Source organism: Salvelinus namaycush, chromosome 22 (assembly GCF_016432855.1).
Source record: "Salvelinus namaycush isolate Seneca chromosome 22, SaNama_1.0, whole genome shotgun sequence".
NCBI classification, from domain to species: Eukaryota; Metazoa; Chordata; class Actinopteri; order Salmoniformes; family Salmonidae; genus Salvelinus; species Salvelinus namaycush.
The window spans coordinates 10,320,462-10,338,371 of record NC_052328.1 but is presented as its reverse complement, the minus strand read 5'-3'; the positions used below and the strand labels follow the sequence as shown (position 1 = coordinate 10,338,371).

The 17,910-nt window shown below is 44.3% G+C and overlaps 1 protein-coding gene across 1 annotated transcript in view; it reads right to left on the bottom strand.

Annotated features, from left to right (window-relative positions):
* LOC120017546 (DNA nucleotidylexotransferase-like) overlaps positions 1 to 17,910 on the bottom strand; it is a 160,137-nt gene that overhangs the window by 109,288 nt on the left and 32,939 nt on the right. Inside the window, exon 4 of the mRNA XM_038960384.1 lies at positions 5,700 to 5,870. Within this exon, the coding sequence (XP_038816312.1) occupies positions 5,700 to 5,870 (171 nt within the window). The remainder of the gene's footprint in view (positions 1 to 5,699; positions 5,871 to 17,910) is intronic.

The following is a 17,910-nucleotide window of genomic DNA, read 5'->3' as shown; positions in this document are numbered from 1 at the left end:
TTCAGGTCAATTACTTTTTTCTGTAATACAATTAAGGCATACTATAATCATACATAGCAGTATAATCGGCATACAAGAGCAGATTACGATTTTCCCATATTGGTATTGTAAACAGTAAAAAGTACAGGGCTCAGAATTGACCCCTGCAGGACACATTTTATTTTGTCAAAAAAAAAAAAGATTTAACACTATCAGTAGATACACATTGAATTCTATCTGTTAAGTCATTTTTAAACCAGTTACATGTAGCCGAGTCTACGCCAATGGAGGATACCCTCTGCATTTGCAATGAGTGATCAACTGTATTGAAGGCCTTTGACAGGTTCATTAAAAGGGCAGCGCAATGGTGCCTATTATCCATACAGTTAACCACATCATTTATACCTAGGGATGCAATCGAGATAGTCCCACGACCTGGTGTAAAACCCAACTGATGTACATTTAGAATATATTTCAAAAATAGGAACGATCTTAGCTGAGAATGATTCGAGGATTCTAATATTTTAGCTAGGCAACAAAGTTTAGAAATAGGCCAATAATTACTTAGGTCACAAGGGTCACCACCTCTGTGAAGAGGGAGTACATGGGCCACCTTCCAAACCTTGGGGATAGTACCAGATATAATTGTCAGATAAAAAGTATGGGTTAATGATACAGCAATCAGGGGGGGCAGAGAGCTGAAGCAAAAAATGGATCAAGCATATCAGCCCTAGCTGATTTTTTAAAACTTTAATCTTAAGCAAGGCATCTAGCACATCACAGGTAGTAAATTGTTGAAATGAAAACAAAGATTCACTAGAAGTTGGCGGGTTAACCGTCAAGTAAGCTAGAGACTGGCAGAGGGAAGAGCAATTGATTGACTGACCAGGGTCAATTAAACCACAGTCTCTCTCAAATAAAAAGGCTACCGAGATAAAATGATGATTAAAAGCATCACTTATCCCATTCTTCTCAGTTATGATGCCAAAGTCAGACAGAACTTGTATGCTTCAGTGCAATTACTGTCCAACATTTTGAAGGATCACAAGCAGAGTCAGAGATAGAGCTTAAAAGTAGCTTGATTTAGCTTTCTTAATCGAGATAGTAAATCTGTTTCTCAGTTGTCTGAAAGATTGCCAGTACAATTTTCCTTGCTTTGGCTCAGGCGAGATTTCTTATCTCAATGAGCTGAGATAGATCTAACCTTTGGTTTTCTTCAGAGCTATCTTTGACTCTGGTTAAGGGTGCCTTGAATTTTAAATACATCACAGACAGTGTCACCAGCAAAGCACCTCCACACCATCCCTCCTCCTCCATGCTTCACGGTGGGAACCACACATGTGGAGATCATCTGTTCACTTATTCTGCGTCTCACAAAGACACAGCGGTTGGAACCAAAAAGCTCACGTTTGGACTCATCAGACCAAAGGACAGATTTCCACTGGTCTAATGTCCATTGCTCATGTTTCTTGGTCCAGGCAAGTCTCTTCTTATTGGTGTCATTTAGTAGTGGTTTCTTTGCAGCAATTCGACCATGAAGGCCTGATTCACGCAGTCTCCTCTGAACAGTTGAAGTTGACATGTGTCTGTTACTCGAACTCTGTGAAGCATTTATTTGGGCTGCAATCTGAGGTGCAGTTAACTTTAATTAACTCATCCTCTGCAGCAGAGGTAACTCTGGGTCTTCCTTTCCTGTGGCGGTCCTCATGAGAGCCAGTTTCATCATAGCGCTTGATGGTTTGTGCAAATGCACTTGAAGAAACTTTCAAAGTTCTTGAAATTTTCCAGATTAAAATAATGATGGACTGTCATTTATTTTTGCTTATTTGAGCTGGTCTTGCCATAATATGGACTTGGTCTTTACTAATTCGTGATATCTTCTGTATACCACTACCTTGACACAACACAACTGATTGTCTCAAACTCATTAAGAAGGAAAGAAATTCCACAAATGTACTTTTAACAAGGCACACCTGTTAATTGAAATGCATTCCAGGTGACTACCTCATGAAGCTGGTTGTGAGAGAATGCCAAGAGTGTGCAAAGCTGTCATCAAGGCAAAGGGTGTCTACTTTGAAGAATCTCAAATATATAAATATATACTTTTTTGGTTACTACATGATTCCATATTTTTTATTCCATAGTTTTGATGTCTTCACTATCATTCTTTAATGTGGAAAATAGTCAAAGTAAAGAAAAACCCTGGAATGAGTAGGTGTGTCCAAACTTTTGACTGGTACTGTACTTCAATGTCTCTTTTAACCATGTTTCCAAAAGAACCAGAATGTCAATTGTGTCCATTGTAGCCCAAACCCCTAGGATATATACAGTCAGAGGGGGTATTCAGCTCATTCCCATAAGAGCTAACAGGCATAGAGGAGTTTTTGCTGCAGCTATTTATTGAGTGAGCTGAGACTTTGCCAAGGTCCAACCACGTGAGAGCAAAGCAGACTGAGCATTCGACAGACCTCCCCCAAGTTGCTGGATGCAGGGGATGGGGCGGGAACTGGGTGAGCAGCGTTGGCAGAGCTCAGTCCACCCTGATGAAGCTCCTGACAATTGAGTGGAGCTGCTGCAGGGGACCGGATTTTCTTCCAATGCTCCATTCTGAGCCTTGGTGTGGCTCCTGTTGCAGGGTTGGGACTGCCATTCGAGGCAGGAGTGTTCCAGGCCTATCCTGGGGGTGGGAGTAGGGAGGGTAACCAGAACTAGCCTGTGAGCGAGGTTGTGTGGGAATCGAGGACGGTGGTATGGAGGGTAGTGGCACTGGGAAAGCTCCAAACCCTCAGCATATGAGGGCTGATTATATGAATGATACATGTATCTCAGTTGGTAGAGCATGACGCTTGTAACGGCAGGGTAGTGGGTTCCATTCCCGGGACCACCCATACATAAGAATGTATCCAAGCTTGACTGTAAGTCGCTTTGGATAAAAGCATCTGCTAAATGACTATGTGACTGATACATGGTGTGGACTGCGTCGTGTGGTGCACTATCCTCAACAGTCTTTTGCCAGACCCTAGGTTGTGGTCGGTGCTGTATAGAGCTGGGCTGAGTTGAGGAGGGCCTGGTCTGGGGCAGTGTTGCTGGCTGTTCTCCAGTCTCTGTGAAGCACCACTGGAGGCATGTCTAAAGGAGTGTCCGACTTGTCTCAGGAAGTTGTTAGCTGGTCTGCTGCTCCTGTGGGGTGAGGTGGACTGGGCACCCAGAGAAGCAGACTATTTGAACAAGTGTGTATTATCATACAGTCAGTCGAGAAAAAGGGTGGGATGGTGGGCCAATTTTACATTTGGCCATTTAGCACAATCCCGGGAGAGGCTGGCATTTATACTTTCGATCGTGGCAGGGTGAAAATCTCTCCTCCGGAGAAGGGTTGACATTACAATCCTGGCATCTGGGAAGGTGGTAGAGGACCTCTCCATCACCCTTGAAAGTGATGTGGCCACCTTTTCCTGTTGAGCCTGCAAGTCATTGGTTCCAGTATGCACAATGAAAAGGCTCGGTGAGCCAAGCTGGGCCACTGTCAGGAGCTCCATGGGTATGTAAGATGTGGGGCACCACAACTTAGCCACCACCCTATTTAAAAAAAAGTTAATGCTCATTCATTCATTTTCCATTGGAGTCCATCGTCAAAACAATGTCAGGCTTCTTCTCGGGCCTGTGGAGGATGGCAGGAGTGGGAGCAATCACAGGCCGTGAGACTGGGGTGGATGGGCTCAGCTGGGTTGGTGGATAGGTTGATTGGGTTGGCTGAATGTTTGAGACGGTTGATGGGTCCTTGTTCAACAGTTTGCTAGGTTCTAGGTTTTTACTGGACTCTTTTAGGAGTGGATGTTTGTAGCTGACTAATTCCTGCCTTAGGTCCTGGAGATGGCTTATATTGACTGTGGTGGACAGTTCCGCTCGTTTTCTGCGTACTTCAATCCTGAGAGACTGGTTGCCCTCCTCAATGCACCTGATAGCATAATGCAACTAACGCAGATCTCCTCTTCTGAAATGCTGTGATACTGCAAGTGTCACATGTAAGAATGGCATGCTGAGGGCTATGTCTCCTGCAGGGAAGGAGAGGGACTCTGGGGACAACATCCTGGGACACAAAGGAGGTGTTGAGTTTGGTAAATGGACAAATGTATCCAGACTAGCCTCCGAGACTTGAACCATCACAGTGCCGTAATTACAATATTAATGTTACATTTGAGGGTGGAATCAATGTATAACTGCCTTATTGTCCTGTTTTCTGACATTTTAAGTGCATTATTGGCCTTGTGGAGAGCTGTGTGCCAAACATTGGGATCATCCGTGTAGAACGGAAGGCCTCCTTTGATTCCTTGTTCACTTTTAGGATGAAGTCTACCCTCAACTGGTCACATATAATAAAATAATAACAAATATAAAAAAATGCAATTTAAGGAGGAGCTCTTCTTAAGTCTTGCTGCTCATGGAATTTGTTTCTAGGAGTACTTAAAGTACCCCTCTGATACTCATTTCCATTCCTATTATAGAAATAATAGCTTTGGTATAGTAAAGCATCGGATTAATTCCGGTTTTATAGCTGTAATGAAAAGCTCAGGGTGTAATTTTACACAGCTCCGACTGTTTGTTTTGAACAGGCTTTGTTGCCGGGCCTAATAGCGTTCTCCTCTCCAGGGAGCACAACTCATTTGCTGGTCACATTTTAAGTGTCTCCATATCACATTTATCAAAGATGTAAAAGCAGTAGGCACCAAGGCGCTGCTTAGGGTGTAGGATAAAAAGTCCAAACAACATCACAGTTATGTAATAGTAGCATCATTGGACATCTCAGAGGACACAACTATCGGAGAAGCGTTTATTTAAAAAAAAGTGAGGTTCTGTTGTAATTTGCTGTCATCTGCTTCAACTGTGTTTCAACTGTGTGTGTGTGTGTGTGTGTGTGTGTGTGTGTGTGTGTGTGTGTGTGTGTGTGTGTGTGTGTGTGTGTGTGTGTGTGTGTGTGTGTGTGTGTGTGCATGAAAAAAGACTACAAAGCAGTATTTTGGTTTACTTTACTATTTTAACAAGGAACAGCAGCTAAAGCAGAGTAGACATTTCTGCCTTGAGTCCACTGCTCAACACAGGAGGTTGGTGGCACCTTAATTGGGGAGAACAGGCTCATGGTAATATCTGGAGCGGAATCAGTGGTACGGTATCAAATACATCTGAGGTGTTTGATACCATTCCATTTGCTCCGTTCCGGCCATTATTATGAGCCGTTCTCCCCTCAGCAGCCTCCACTGCTGCTCAATGATGCATCTCCCCACTGGTTTTCAACCCTCAAGCCAAGGCCAAACCTCCTCAAGCTCAGGGATACTGCTCTGATTTACTTTCTCATGGGGTTGCACACACACACACACACACACACACACACACACACACACACACACACACACACACACCAATTGTTCATCACTACCACGGCCTCAGTGCTCACTAAGCTACTATTTCATCTCAATGGGTCTTTAGATTTTTCCCCTCTGATGTTCACTCAACAATACTCTACTGAGCGGTTGCTTACTGAGTGTCACTCCAATGTCCACGCACATGTGAAACGTTTGGGCTTCACTCTGTTTATTTTACACTGGTGTGTGTGTGTGTGTGTGTGTGTGTGTGTGTGTGTGTGTGTGTGTGTGTGTGTGTGTGTGTGTGTGTGTGTGTGTGTGTGTGTGTGTGTGACTGAATTTATGCAGTGGAGCTGATGTTACCTCCATGACAGCCTTGGTGTGCTCACCCAGGCAGGGGAGGCCCTGGATGGCCCCCAGACAGTGCACTGCTGATGGCAGACTCTTCAGGACTGAGGCTGCTCGCCGGAATGCCAGACATGGACCCTTACTTTCATTGAACTCAGAATTCTCCGCCAGCTCCTCAAACACATCCTAAAGAGGAGGGGACGGGGGGAGGGAGAGAAAGAGACAGAAATAGAGAGAGAGAGGAGAGAAAGAGAGAGAGGCACAATGAAAGGAGAGGGAAATATAAATATGTAAATGCGAAACAACGATGGAAAAGGAAACACAAAATAATTATAGTATGAGGTCAGAGAAATATAGGGAAAGAAAATAAAAACAAATTGAGATATAGTGAGAGGAAAGAGAGAGCGAGAGAGAGAGAAAGAGAGAAAAACAGACAGAGAGAGAGAGAGCGAGAGAGATGTGTCAGGTGTGCAATCACACGTCAGATGCATTGACCTGTGGTGGCAGTTAGACAGGGATCGGAGCACACAATCCCCCTCTCCCTTTCTCCTTCCCCTCTACCTCTTCCCCCCATCCATCTCTCTCCCCGCCGCGGTAGACCCCGACACACAGGCCTCTTCCGTATGACCGCACAGCGATATTTGGGTCGGTGTGCGCCGGAGAGGAACCTGTCATTTTCCACTTGTTCACAACAGGCTCCCTAGGGGCCTGCGATGCTGCTGTGGACTTTCCTCTCTGAAGCAACATGGTGGTTCAACGAAAGGAAAGAACAACTGTCAGGAGTTTTCAATTTTGTTTTTTTCAACAGAAGGATATTGCCAGGAGGGAGAGAGTGGGGGTTTTATGCATGAGCAGTCCCAGAGGACACCATGTTCCGGGGAAGAGAAGCTTCCTTACTCACTGAGCAGTCTCAGAGGACACCGTGTTCAAGAGAAGAGAAGCTTCCTTCTGCTCTGCATTGATATACAGTACAGTAAAGTACAGACTAATGGTAAATGTAGGGATGTACAGTATATTAGGCATATTACACAGATAGAATAAACATACGTAGCTGATAAAAAAATATGTAGGCAATTAATGACTTGAAATACAGAATGCAATGCGTTTTGTAATAAAAATATAAAGAGCAGTGGCGGCTCATCCATTAGGGGCAGTGGCACACTTGTGTTTGGTCCAAAAAATAAGACAAAATATCGAAGAAAAAATTATATATAAAAAATCTACAAAATATATATTATATATACTGAACAAAAATATAAATGCAACATATAAAGTGCTGGTCCCATGTTTCATGAGTTCTCTCAAATTTTGTGCACAAATTTGTCTACATCCCTGTTAGTGAGCATTTCTCCTTTGCCAAGATAATCCATCCCCCTGACAGGTGTGGCATATCAAGAAGCTGATAAAACAGCACGATCACTACACAGGTGCACCTTGTACTGGGGACAATAAAAGGCCACTCTAAAATGTGCAGTTTCATCACACAACACAATGCCACAGATTGGAATGCTGACTGCAGGAATGTCCACCAAAGCTGTTGCCAGAGAATTTCATGTTCTTTTCTCTACCATAAGCCGGCTCCAACGTAGTTTTAGAGAATTTGGCAGTACATCCAACCGGCCTCACAACCGCAGACCATGTGTAACCACAACAGCCCAGGACCTCCACTACCCCCCTGGGTATTCACAAGGTGCCACTGATGAGGACGAGATCAGATGGGGTAAAATTGGGACAGTTTTACTGTAGAAAATCCGACCTTTAAAACAGTGATTCTCTTCAGTAGATCATATTAGCAGTCATGGCCAAGTTGGCAGGTTTCTTCTCTCCTGGTTTGGTTGAGTAGTGAGCTAGATCAGTGCAGTCACCCACAGCGTGGCCAGGCCATGGGTGATCTGTCCAGACATGCTGCTTCGGGTCAGCAGGCAAGACCTGAGCGCAGCCTGGCAGGAGACTCCACTGACCCATTTACAACACGTAGCGAAAGGATGACCTCAAACACACCGACAAGCGTGCGCACACACACACACAGGAAGTTCACACGCATGCATGCACACACACACAACATACCAACACATACACACACACACACACACACACACAGCTGGGCTCTGTTCACATAGGGAGATAATGAGAGGATTGAGGCCTTAATTGAGAGGGGTGAGAGTGCAGGCTCCTGCTGTGGTGGGATACTCTGTCTGCACTGTGGGTCTGCCTGGAGAAGCTAGCTAGCTGGCTACTGTAGCAGAGGGAGCCTTAGCCATAATTCACCTAGAACTACCATACAGTATGGGGCAACTTTCCACTGATTATGGGGGAAAATATCTCAGCTCCATTTGTCTAGTACAGGCATCTGCAACTTATGACATAGGTGCCACGGCTGGCATGCAAGGGTATTTGCCTTGGCACGCCAAGCAATTTTATAAAAATGTTGCATTAGTCCCGACACTGCATTCAATATATTATTACAGTCATTTACCATTCTCAATCTCGGAGTGGACAAGTTGTTTGCAGAGCTCACAACCCATGCTACACTTGTGAGAAACAAGTTTTGGTTTATTTCCTTTTTGTCTTGGAGCACTCCATGTGAACATGTGTCTGGTTCTTTGTTCTGCCATTGTTGAGTAAGCGAGCGTACCTGAGCACGCATAGAGGTACATGGCCTGCGCCCAATCTATAAAAGTGCTCATTTGGGAATGTCTGATAGTACTTCTGATTGTCTTAACTCACCACCACTAATGAGCTGCGGAGCTTCTCAAAGTAATTTTTAATTGATCTCACACAGAATTCTATGTTTCTATGTCAAATGGTTGTGTTAGATTTCAGTCTTCTGTGATGTACTGTATATAAAGTGTAATATTGGGATGCAAACTCAATATAGTATACATTTCAACTCTATATCTGACATGGTACAGGTATCTTATTTTTATAAGCCCATAACCATGTGTGTGAGGTGTATACTTTGTTTCAAAGTAGATTTGTTTAAGACTACCAAGAAACACTCTGTGTGATCCTGATTTAGCCCACAGCAGTAAAAAGTTAATGAAATTGGACTCAATTCCCATATGTTCCAAGACAGACCAGAGATATGACCATTCTAGTCTATCAAAAGCTTTTTCTGCATTGAGAGATAATACAGCCCAAGGAGATGTAGTTTCTGATGAAGAATTGAAGATATGTAATAGTCTACAGAGGTTATCTGAGGAGAAAGTTTTTTTAACAAACCTGCTTTGGTCCGTGTGGACCAATTTTGGTCTCGAGATGGGACACCAACTTTTTGGAAAACAGTTTAATATTTGTGTTTATCAAAGATAGGGGGTGATAGTGAGAACACTGGGTGGCATCCTTATCATTTCTAAATAAAAGCTAAATTAGTCATGTATTCACATCTCTCTCAAAGGAACCTTTGTGAACGGCTGTGTTAATCATTTCGAGCAATAGTGGACCTAATTGATTCCAAAACTTTAAATAGACCTCAGGAAAAATACCATCCCATCCAGGTTATTTCCATTTATTCATGATATCCAATACCCTTTTGAGTTCATTAAACCTCTTGACGCTAGGGGTCAGATTTTTTTTTTTTTTTTAAATAACGTTCCCAAGGTAAACGGACTATTTCTCAGGTCCAGATCGTAGAATATGCATATAATTTACAGATTAGGATAGAAAACACTCCAAAGTTTCCAAAACTGTCAAGATATTGTCTGTGAGTATAACAATACTTATTCTGCAAGCGAAAGCCTGAGAAAATGTAACCCGGAAGTGATATTTCAAATAAAAAAATCTGTGTTCCCTGGCCCGTCTAACCTCCATTTAAAGGGATATCAACCAGATTTCTTTCCCAATGGCTTCCTCAGGCTGTGACCAGGCTTTAGACATAGTTTCAGGCTTTTATTTTGAAAATTGAGCGAGTTTTCAAAAGTAGTCAGGTGTCCTCTGAATATTTCCTGCGTGCGAGAGAGGGGCACCCCATTTTCCGGTTGTCTCTTATTGAATAGGTTATGGTCCTGGTGAAATATTATCGATTATGTTTGTTAAAAACAACCTAAGGATTGATTATAAAAAACATTTGACATGTTTCTACGACCATTACGGATACTTTTTGGAATTTGTCGAACGGAACACGGCTTTCTCAACATAATGCGCAACCCAAATCGCGTTTTTTTGTGATAAAAGTAATATTTATCGAACAAAAAGAACATTTGTTGTGTAACTGGGAGTCTCGTGAGTGGAAACATCCGAAGATTATCAAAGGTAAGCGATTAATTTCATTGCTTTTCTGACTTTCGTGACCAAGCTAACCAAGCTAATATAAGGCTAGCTGTTGTAGCATTGAAAGCTACACTCACAAAAGCTTGGATTTCTTTCGCTGTAAAATATATTTTCAAAATCTGACACGATAGGTGGATTAACAACAAGCTAAACTGTGTTTTGGTATATTTCACTTGTGATTGCATGATTATAATTTTTTTTTGTAAGATTTTTTAATCTGATATGTTTGGACATTTTCATCTTCCTTTCAGGACCGGAACGAGGCTGTAGTTCTCAACATAACGCGCAACCCAAATGGCGTTTTTTTGTGATAAAAGTAATATTTATCGAACAAAAATAACATTTATTGTGTAACTGGGAGTCTCGTGAGTGCAAACATCCGAAGATTATCTAAGGTAAGCAATTCATTTTATTGCTTTTCTGACTTTCGTGAACATGCTAATTTGGGGCTAGCTGTTGTAGCATTGAAAGCTACACTCACAAAAGTTTGGATTTCTTTCGCTGTAAAATATATTTTCAAAATCTGACAAGATAGGTGGATTAACAACAAGCTAAGCTGTGTTTTGGTATATTTCACTTGTGATTGCATGATTATAAATATTTTTAGTAATATGTATGCATTTGGCGCCCTGCAATTCAGCGGTTGTTTAGGAAAATGATCCCGTAAAAGGGATCCGTAGCGCAGAGAAGTTAACTTGGCTTTGTATGCATCTATAAGTAGTCATAATATAACAATTACTATGTTGTGTATGTTTGCTGTCTCCTTTACTTGTAGCTCTGCTTTATGTAACTTACCGTCATGTAAATACAGTCCTTTCTTACACTGCCGTTGTTTATTCCTTGTTAGCAAACAATGCTAGTCATTAGCCTACTCTACTATGTAATATATGCTTAGATACAGTGCTTAGATACAGTCCTTGTTATCGAGTATTGCTCTGTAATAGCCTAGTGTTTATTGCTGCAGTGTATTATCATATAAAGTCCTTCAAATTTTGCTATTATAGTTCTATGCCATTACATGACATGGGTATAGCTCATTCATGTCCATTCACTACTCTGCTCTACCAACAACGAAGAGATTTGACCAACAACGAACATACAGCCTACAAGGAGGAGGCGAGGGCCCTGGCGGAGTGGTGCCAAGAAAATAACCTCTCCCTCAACGTCAACAAAACGAAGGAGTTGATCATGGACTTCAAGAGACAGCAGAGAGAGCACACCTCCATCCACATCGCCGTCGACGAGGCCGCAGTGGAGAAGGTGAAAAGTTTCAAGTTCTTTGGCGTACACATCACTGACGATCTGAAATGCTCCACCCACACAGTGTGGTGAAGAAGGCACAACAGCGCCTCTTCAACCTCAGGAGGCTGAAGAAATGTGTCTTATCCCTGCACCTTAGAGGCTGCTGCCCTGTCTACATAGACATGGAACACTGGTCACTTGAATAATGTTTACATACTGTTTTACCTATTGCATATGTCACGATCGTCGTAAGAACATTCGGACCAAAGCGCAGCGTGATATGGGTTCCACATATTTATTGAAGTGAAACGCACAAAACAATAAAGAACAAACGAAACGTGATGTCAATGAAGTGCTCACTAACGGCAGCCTTCCTCCTCTTCGTCTGAAGAGGAGGTATAGCAGGGATCGGACCAAGACGCAGCGTAGTTTGTGCTCAACATATTTAGTAATGACGATAAACGTGAACACTTAACAATTACAAAATAACAAAATGTGGCAAACCGATACAGTCCTAGCTGGTGCAGAGAAAACACAAAGACAGGGCAGCTCAGACGGCGCTGGGCAGACGGGCAGCTCAGACGGCGCTGGGTAGACGGACAGCGCAGACGGCGCTGGGCAGACGGCCAGCGCAGGCGGCGCTGGGCAGACGGCCGACTCTGACCTGCTGAGGCGCACAGTAGGCCTGGTGCGTGGTGCCGGAACTGGTGGTACCGGACTGGAGACACGCACCACTAGGCGAGTGCGGGGAGCAGGAACAGGGCACACAGGACTCTCAAGGCGCACTAAAGGCCTGGTGCGTGGTACCGGCACTCAGGGCGAGTGCGGGGAGAAGGAACAGTGCGTACAGGGCTCTGGAGACGCACAGGAGGCTTGGTGCGTGGTGCCGGAACTGCTGGTACCGGGCTGGAGACACGCACCACAGGGAGAGCGCGTGGAGGAGGAACAGAGTTCTGGAGACGCACAGGAAGTCTGGTGCGTGGTGTAGGCACTGGTGGTACTGGGCTGAGGGCACGCACCTCAAGGCGAGTGCGGGGTGCTGGAACTGGAGGCCTGGTACGTGGCGCCGGCACCGGAGAGCTGATGCCTGGGGCTGCCACAGGAGAGCTGGTGCATGGGGCTGCCACAGGAGAGCTGGTGCGCTGAGCTGGCACAGGACGTGCAGGGCTAGGGAGGCGCACAGGAGGCCTGGTGCGTGAGGCTGGCACAGTCTTCACCAGACGGCTAGCCCGCACCTCAGGACAAGTATGGAGAGCTGATTCAGGTGACATCAAATCCCCGACACGCTCCGTCGGGCGGATGTCGTGCCTCATGCACCAAACCAGCAAATCCCTCATTTCTCTCTCCTCCAATTTCCCCATTAGATCCTTCACAGTCTCTACTACGCTCACCTCCAATACCGCCCTCACCGGCTCTGGTTCCATCCTTGGCTCCTTACGGTAAGCAGGGGGAGTTGGCTCAAGTCTCCTACTTGACCCAGCTACACTCCCCTTTAGCCCCCCAAGAAATTTTTGGGGGAGCCTCTCGGGCTTCCAGCCGCTCTGCCTTGCTAGCGCCTCATAATGCCGCCTCTCTGCTTTTCCTGCCTCCAGCTCTGCTTTGGGGCGGCGACATTCCTCTGGCTCTGCCCAGGGTCCTTTACCGTCCAGCTCATCCTCCCATGTCCATTCCTGAACTCGCTGCTGCTGCTGTCGCTGCTGCCCGTTACTACGCTGCTTGGTCCGAGTTTGGTGGGTGATTCTGTAACGGCAGCCTTCCTCCTCTTCGTCTGAAGAGGAGGTATAGCAGGGATCGGACCAAGACGCAGCGTAGTTTGTGCTCAACATATTTAATAATGACGATAAACGTGAACACTTAACAATTACAAAATAACAAAATGTGGCAAACCGATACAGTCCTAGCTGGTGCAGAGAAAACACAAAGACAGGAAACAACCACCCACAATCCCCAACACAAAACAAGCCACCTAAATATGATTCCCAATCAGACAACACAAAACACCTGCCTCTGATTGGGAACCATATTAGGCCAAACGTAGAAACAGACAAACTAGACACACAACATAGAATGCCCACCCAGCTCACGTCCTGACCAACACTAAAACAAGCAAAACACACAAGAACTATGGTCAGAACGTGACACTCACAGGCAACTACACATAAACAAGATCCCACAAAACACAGTGGGGAAATGGCTGCCTAAATATGATCCCCAATCAGAGACAACGATAAACAGCTGCCTCTGATTGGGAACCATACCAGGCCAACATGGAAATAAACAACCTAGATTACCCACCCTAGTCACACCCCGACCTAACCAAAATAGTGAATAAAAAGGCTCTCTATGGTCAGGGCGTGACACCATATGTATACTGTATACTGTATTCTAGTCAATATTCTGTACATATGCTATTCTATCCATGTATTCTTCAGATATACTATGTACTGTATTCTATCCACATACTGTCCATATTGTCTATACATCACACCACATATTTATACTCCGGACTCCGACATTGCTAGTCCTAATATTTCTATTTTACTTTTAGATTTGTATGTATTGTTGTGTATTGTTAAATATTACTGCACTGTTGGAGCTAAGAACATAAACATTTTGCTACACCCACAATAACATCTGCTAAACATGTGAATGCGACCATAAAATTGTATTTGATTTGTAGCCTGTATGTGAATATTCATTATTCCTTTCTCTGTACCTTTGAGAAGCATCCCCATGTACATCCCCATTTCCATCCCAATATTCATTTTCTCCTCTGTGTGAATAACGTTTCTGTGTGTTAACTCTTGGGCTGCTTTATTCCCCTCTAACAGGGGGTGGTGTCATTGAGTCATAAACCAGTAAAATACGTGAAGCCAGGTCGTTATCTTTCACAGAAAATATGATATTCAGAGAATAACGGAGCGTACACATTAATAAAGGCAATTTTCTTTCCATTATGGATGCATTTAAGGAAAGTGATTCTGCCTTCTTGGTCTTAGTGCAAAAAAAGTGTCAATGCAGGTAGACCGGATAGCCATTTGATGAGCTATTTAGCTGTCTTGTTTAGCAGTCTTATGGCTTGGATGTAGAAGCTGTTCAGGGTCCTGTTGTTTCCCGACTTTGTGCACTGGTACAGCTTGCCATGTGGTAGCAGAGAGAACAATCTATGGCTTGGGTGGCTGGAGTCTGACAATTGTTTGGGCCTTCCTATAACACCGCCTGGTATAGAGGTACTGGACGGCACGGAGCTTGGCCCCAGTCATGTACTGGGCCGTATTCATCATTATCTGTAGCGTCTTGTGGTCGGGTGCCTTGCAGTTGCCATACCAGACGGTGTTACAACCAGTCAGGATGCTCTCAATGGTGCAGCTGTAAAAGTTCCTGCGGATCTAAGGAGTCATGTCAAATAGTTTTAGCCTCCTGAGGGAGAAGGGGCATTGCCGTGCCTTCTTCACGACAGTTCTGGTGTGAGAGGACCATGTTAAGTCCTCAGTGATGTGGACAGAGGAACTTGAAGCGCTTGGCCCTCTCCACTGCGGCCCCATCGATGTGGATGGGTTTGTGCACCCCCCTCTGTTTCCTGTAGCTCATGAAAGGCCCGAAAAATTGCCTAAGACTTCAGCCATAGGTCTCCACCCACTCAGACACAACCTACGCGGCTGCTAAAATGATTATTGATCAGATGTATTACTCCATTTCGTTGCTGTCAATTATTATTGATTGCCATTACCACTATTTATTTATACTACTACTGGTCACTATTACTCCTTTTTACATGTATACAGTATGTTACCATAAGTATTTATATATTCCTGCTACCAGTCACTTTTCAGCCCTGTTTACATGTATATTCTACTACGTCACATTTTATGTATAAACCCACCTCAACCACTCCAGTACCCCTGCACATTGAATAATGTACTGGCACTGACCTGGATATACTTCTCGTGTTTCTTTAACTCACATCTGTAACGGTCGTCTTGTGGTGAATGAGCGGACCAAGGCGCAGCGGGTGATGAATACATAATGAATTTAATAAAGAAAAGAATAACGATGACGAAGCACACTTTAGAAATTACAAAATAACAAAACAAACTAAACAGACCTGAACATGAGAACTACATGAAACGAAGAACGCACGAACAGGAAAAACGAATGCACGAACGAGACAGTACCGTGTGGTGCAACAAAACACAGACACAGCGACAATCACCCACAAACAAACAGTGAGAACAGCCTACCTTAATATGGTTCTCAATCAGAGGAAACGTCAAACACCTGCCTCTAATTGAGAACCATATCAGGCAACACATTTAACCCAACATAGAAACACATAACATAGAATGCCCACCCCAACTCACGCCCTGACCAACTAAACACATACAAAAACAATGGAAAACAGGTCAGGAACGTGACAACATCGTAGTTCTTGTGTGGTTTTTATTTTTATATTTTATTCTATTTTCTATTATTATCTATACTATTATTATCACTGCATTGTTGGCAAAGAGCTCTTAAGGTAAGAATTACACTGTACAGTTTTACACCTTGTCACATTGGTATGAAGGGTCGCGAGAAAGACGCAGGATTCCGTAATAGCTTTTTTTATTAATCCCAAATGACGGCGTGCCGTGTAAAGGCACGGGGACGAAGACCAAACAAACACGTAACAAAACACAGGGTAGAAACCCAAAACAAAAGAGCGAGGAGTACCTCGAATAAATAACACACGTGCACAATGATTAGCGCACGGGACGAGACCAGTAACCATCTGCGCAATCCACAAAGGCACGAAAGCCCAAAACACACAGCACAGGTACTCACAAGCACCAACGGACATTGTAACAATAATCGACCAGACCATGGTGAACAAGGGGCACATATATAAAAATACAATCCGTGGGAATACGGGCCAGGTGTGCGCAATGAAAGTTCCGGAGGGATCCGTGACACACCTGTTGTATCCTGTGTACATGGCGAATAAACTTTGTAACACTGGTCTAGTAGAATCACTTACAGGAATGTAGACCTACAGAGTGGTTTTCCCACCGGCTCATGCTAACGTATTTGCTCTGTTTGTCCACTAGAAGCACTGTACAGTAACATAGGACTACAGAGCAGCATTCTCACCAACTCATACTAACAGCTTACAGCAGGTCCTTTTGTCAGCCACACCTAATTGACATTTCACTGACATCTCACTGACGTCTCACCTTAGTCTCACCCAGAGCTCGAGGAGACAGATGGCTCGGTGCTGAGTCGCTACCAGCAGAGTCGTGCAGAGACTGTGCTGCAGTCAGCGGGCTCCTAAAGCGCCCGGCCTGCTCCTGGACCAACCTGTACAGATGAGCAGCACCAACACACCCTGGCCCTCTCATCTCCCTTGGAGGCCAGTCTGTCAGCTGTCAGGTTTCCTACCTCCAGCACAGAGCCAACGCTGGGGAGGACAGGCACATTTGCATTGGTCTAATTAATGAAAAGTAAAGGCTGGAGGGAGAGTTAGTTCATGCAGAGTTGATGTAGCATCCCAGTTTACCACCCAGCACTGTCTCCAATGTGTCTGAGAGGCCAAGATAGAAAGAGCCCATAGTGAGGACTGGTTGTATTCAGTCAGACTGCTGTTTGCTAGTTGCTATGGTTGTGTAAGTTGCACCTACACAGGGTGATGCAGTTGAAGATCAGTCAAGCACACAGACTGCCTTCATGCTGCTATCGACATGCTGGACAATCACCAGAGGCCATATGATGAAAGGAAACGAAATCAAAGACCTTTAGCCCTTTATCTCTTCCTCTCTCTACCTCTCTTCCTCTCCTCTCATTAGTGACAGAGGCCAGTGTGTGTGTGTGTGTGTGGGGGGGTGTGTGCGTGCGTGTGCGTACGTGTGTGTGTTTGTGTGTGTGTGGGGGGGGGTGTGCGTGCGTGCGTGCGTGTGCGTACGTGCGTGTGTTTGTGTGTGTGTAGCGATGTCCGTGTTGCCATCGGTTTGAAAGTCGTTAATGCAGCATGTCAATCAACCGGGACACACATATCAATATTTGGATCAGTGTGTGGCAGGCTGGGAGTAGAATTATGACTGAGGAAGATTGACTGCCACAAGAATGATGGAGAGGAGGGGTAGGCTAGACCTGAATGAACAGGAGAGGAGATTCTGTGTGTGGGCGTGTGTGCACAAGCGTGTATGTGTGTGTGTGAGAGAGTAAATTACAGTACAGCAACATAGGCAGTGAGAGAAATTTGACCCCAATAACTACCGTGGGATATGCATCAACAGAAACCTTGGGAAAATTTTCAGCATTATCATTAATATACGGGATCGGTGTCCCTATACCGGGACGGTTGTTGCTAATGTGCACTAATGTGACTATAATGACGTTGTAAGTAACAGCCAACTTTCCAGGACATAGACATGTCTTATATGTGCAGAAAGCTTACATTCGTGTTAATCTAACTGCACTGTACAATTTACACTCGCAATTACAGTGAAAAAATACCAAGCTATTGTTTGAGGAGAGTGCACAACAACAAAACACTTTTATCATGGCAACTGGTTTGATACATTCACCTCTGGTAAATAATGTACTTACATTCAGTAATCTGTGGGTCCCAGAGATAAAATTAAGCATACTTTTGTTTGATAAATTCATGTTATATTCAATTTTAGGAACTGGGTTCTACAGTTTGAACCCTTGCTGTTTCATGCTTTTTTGACTTCAA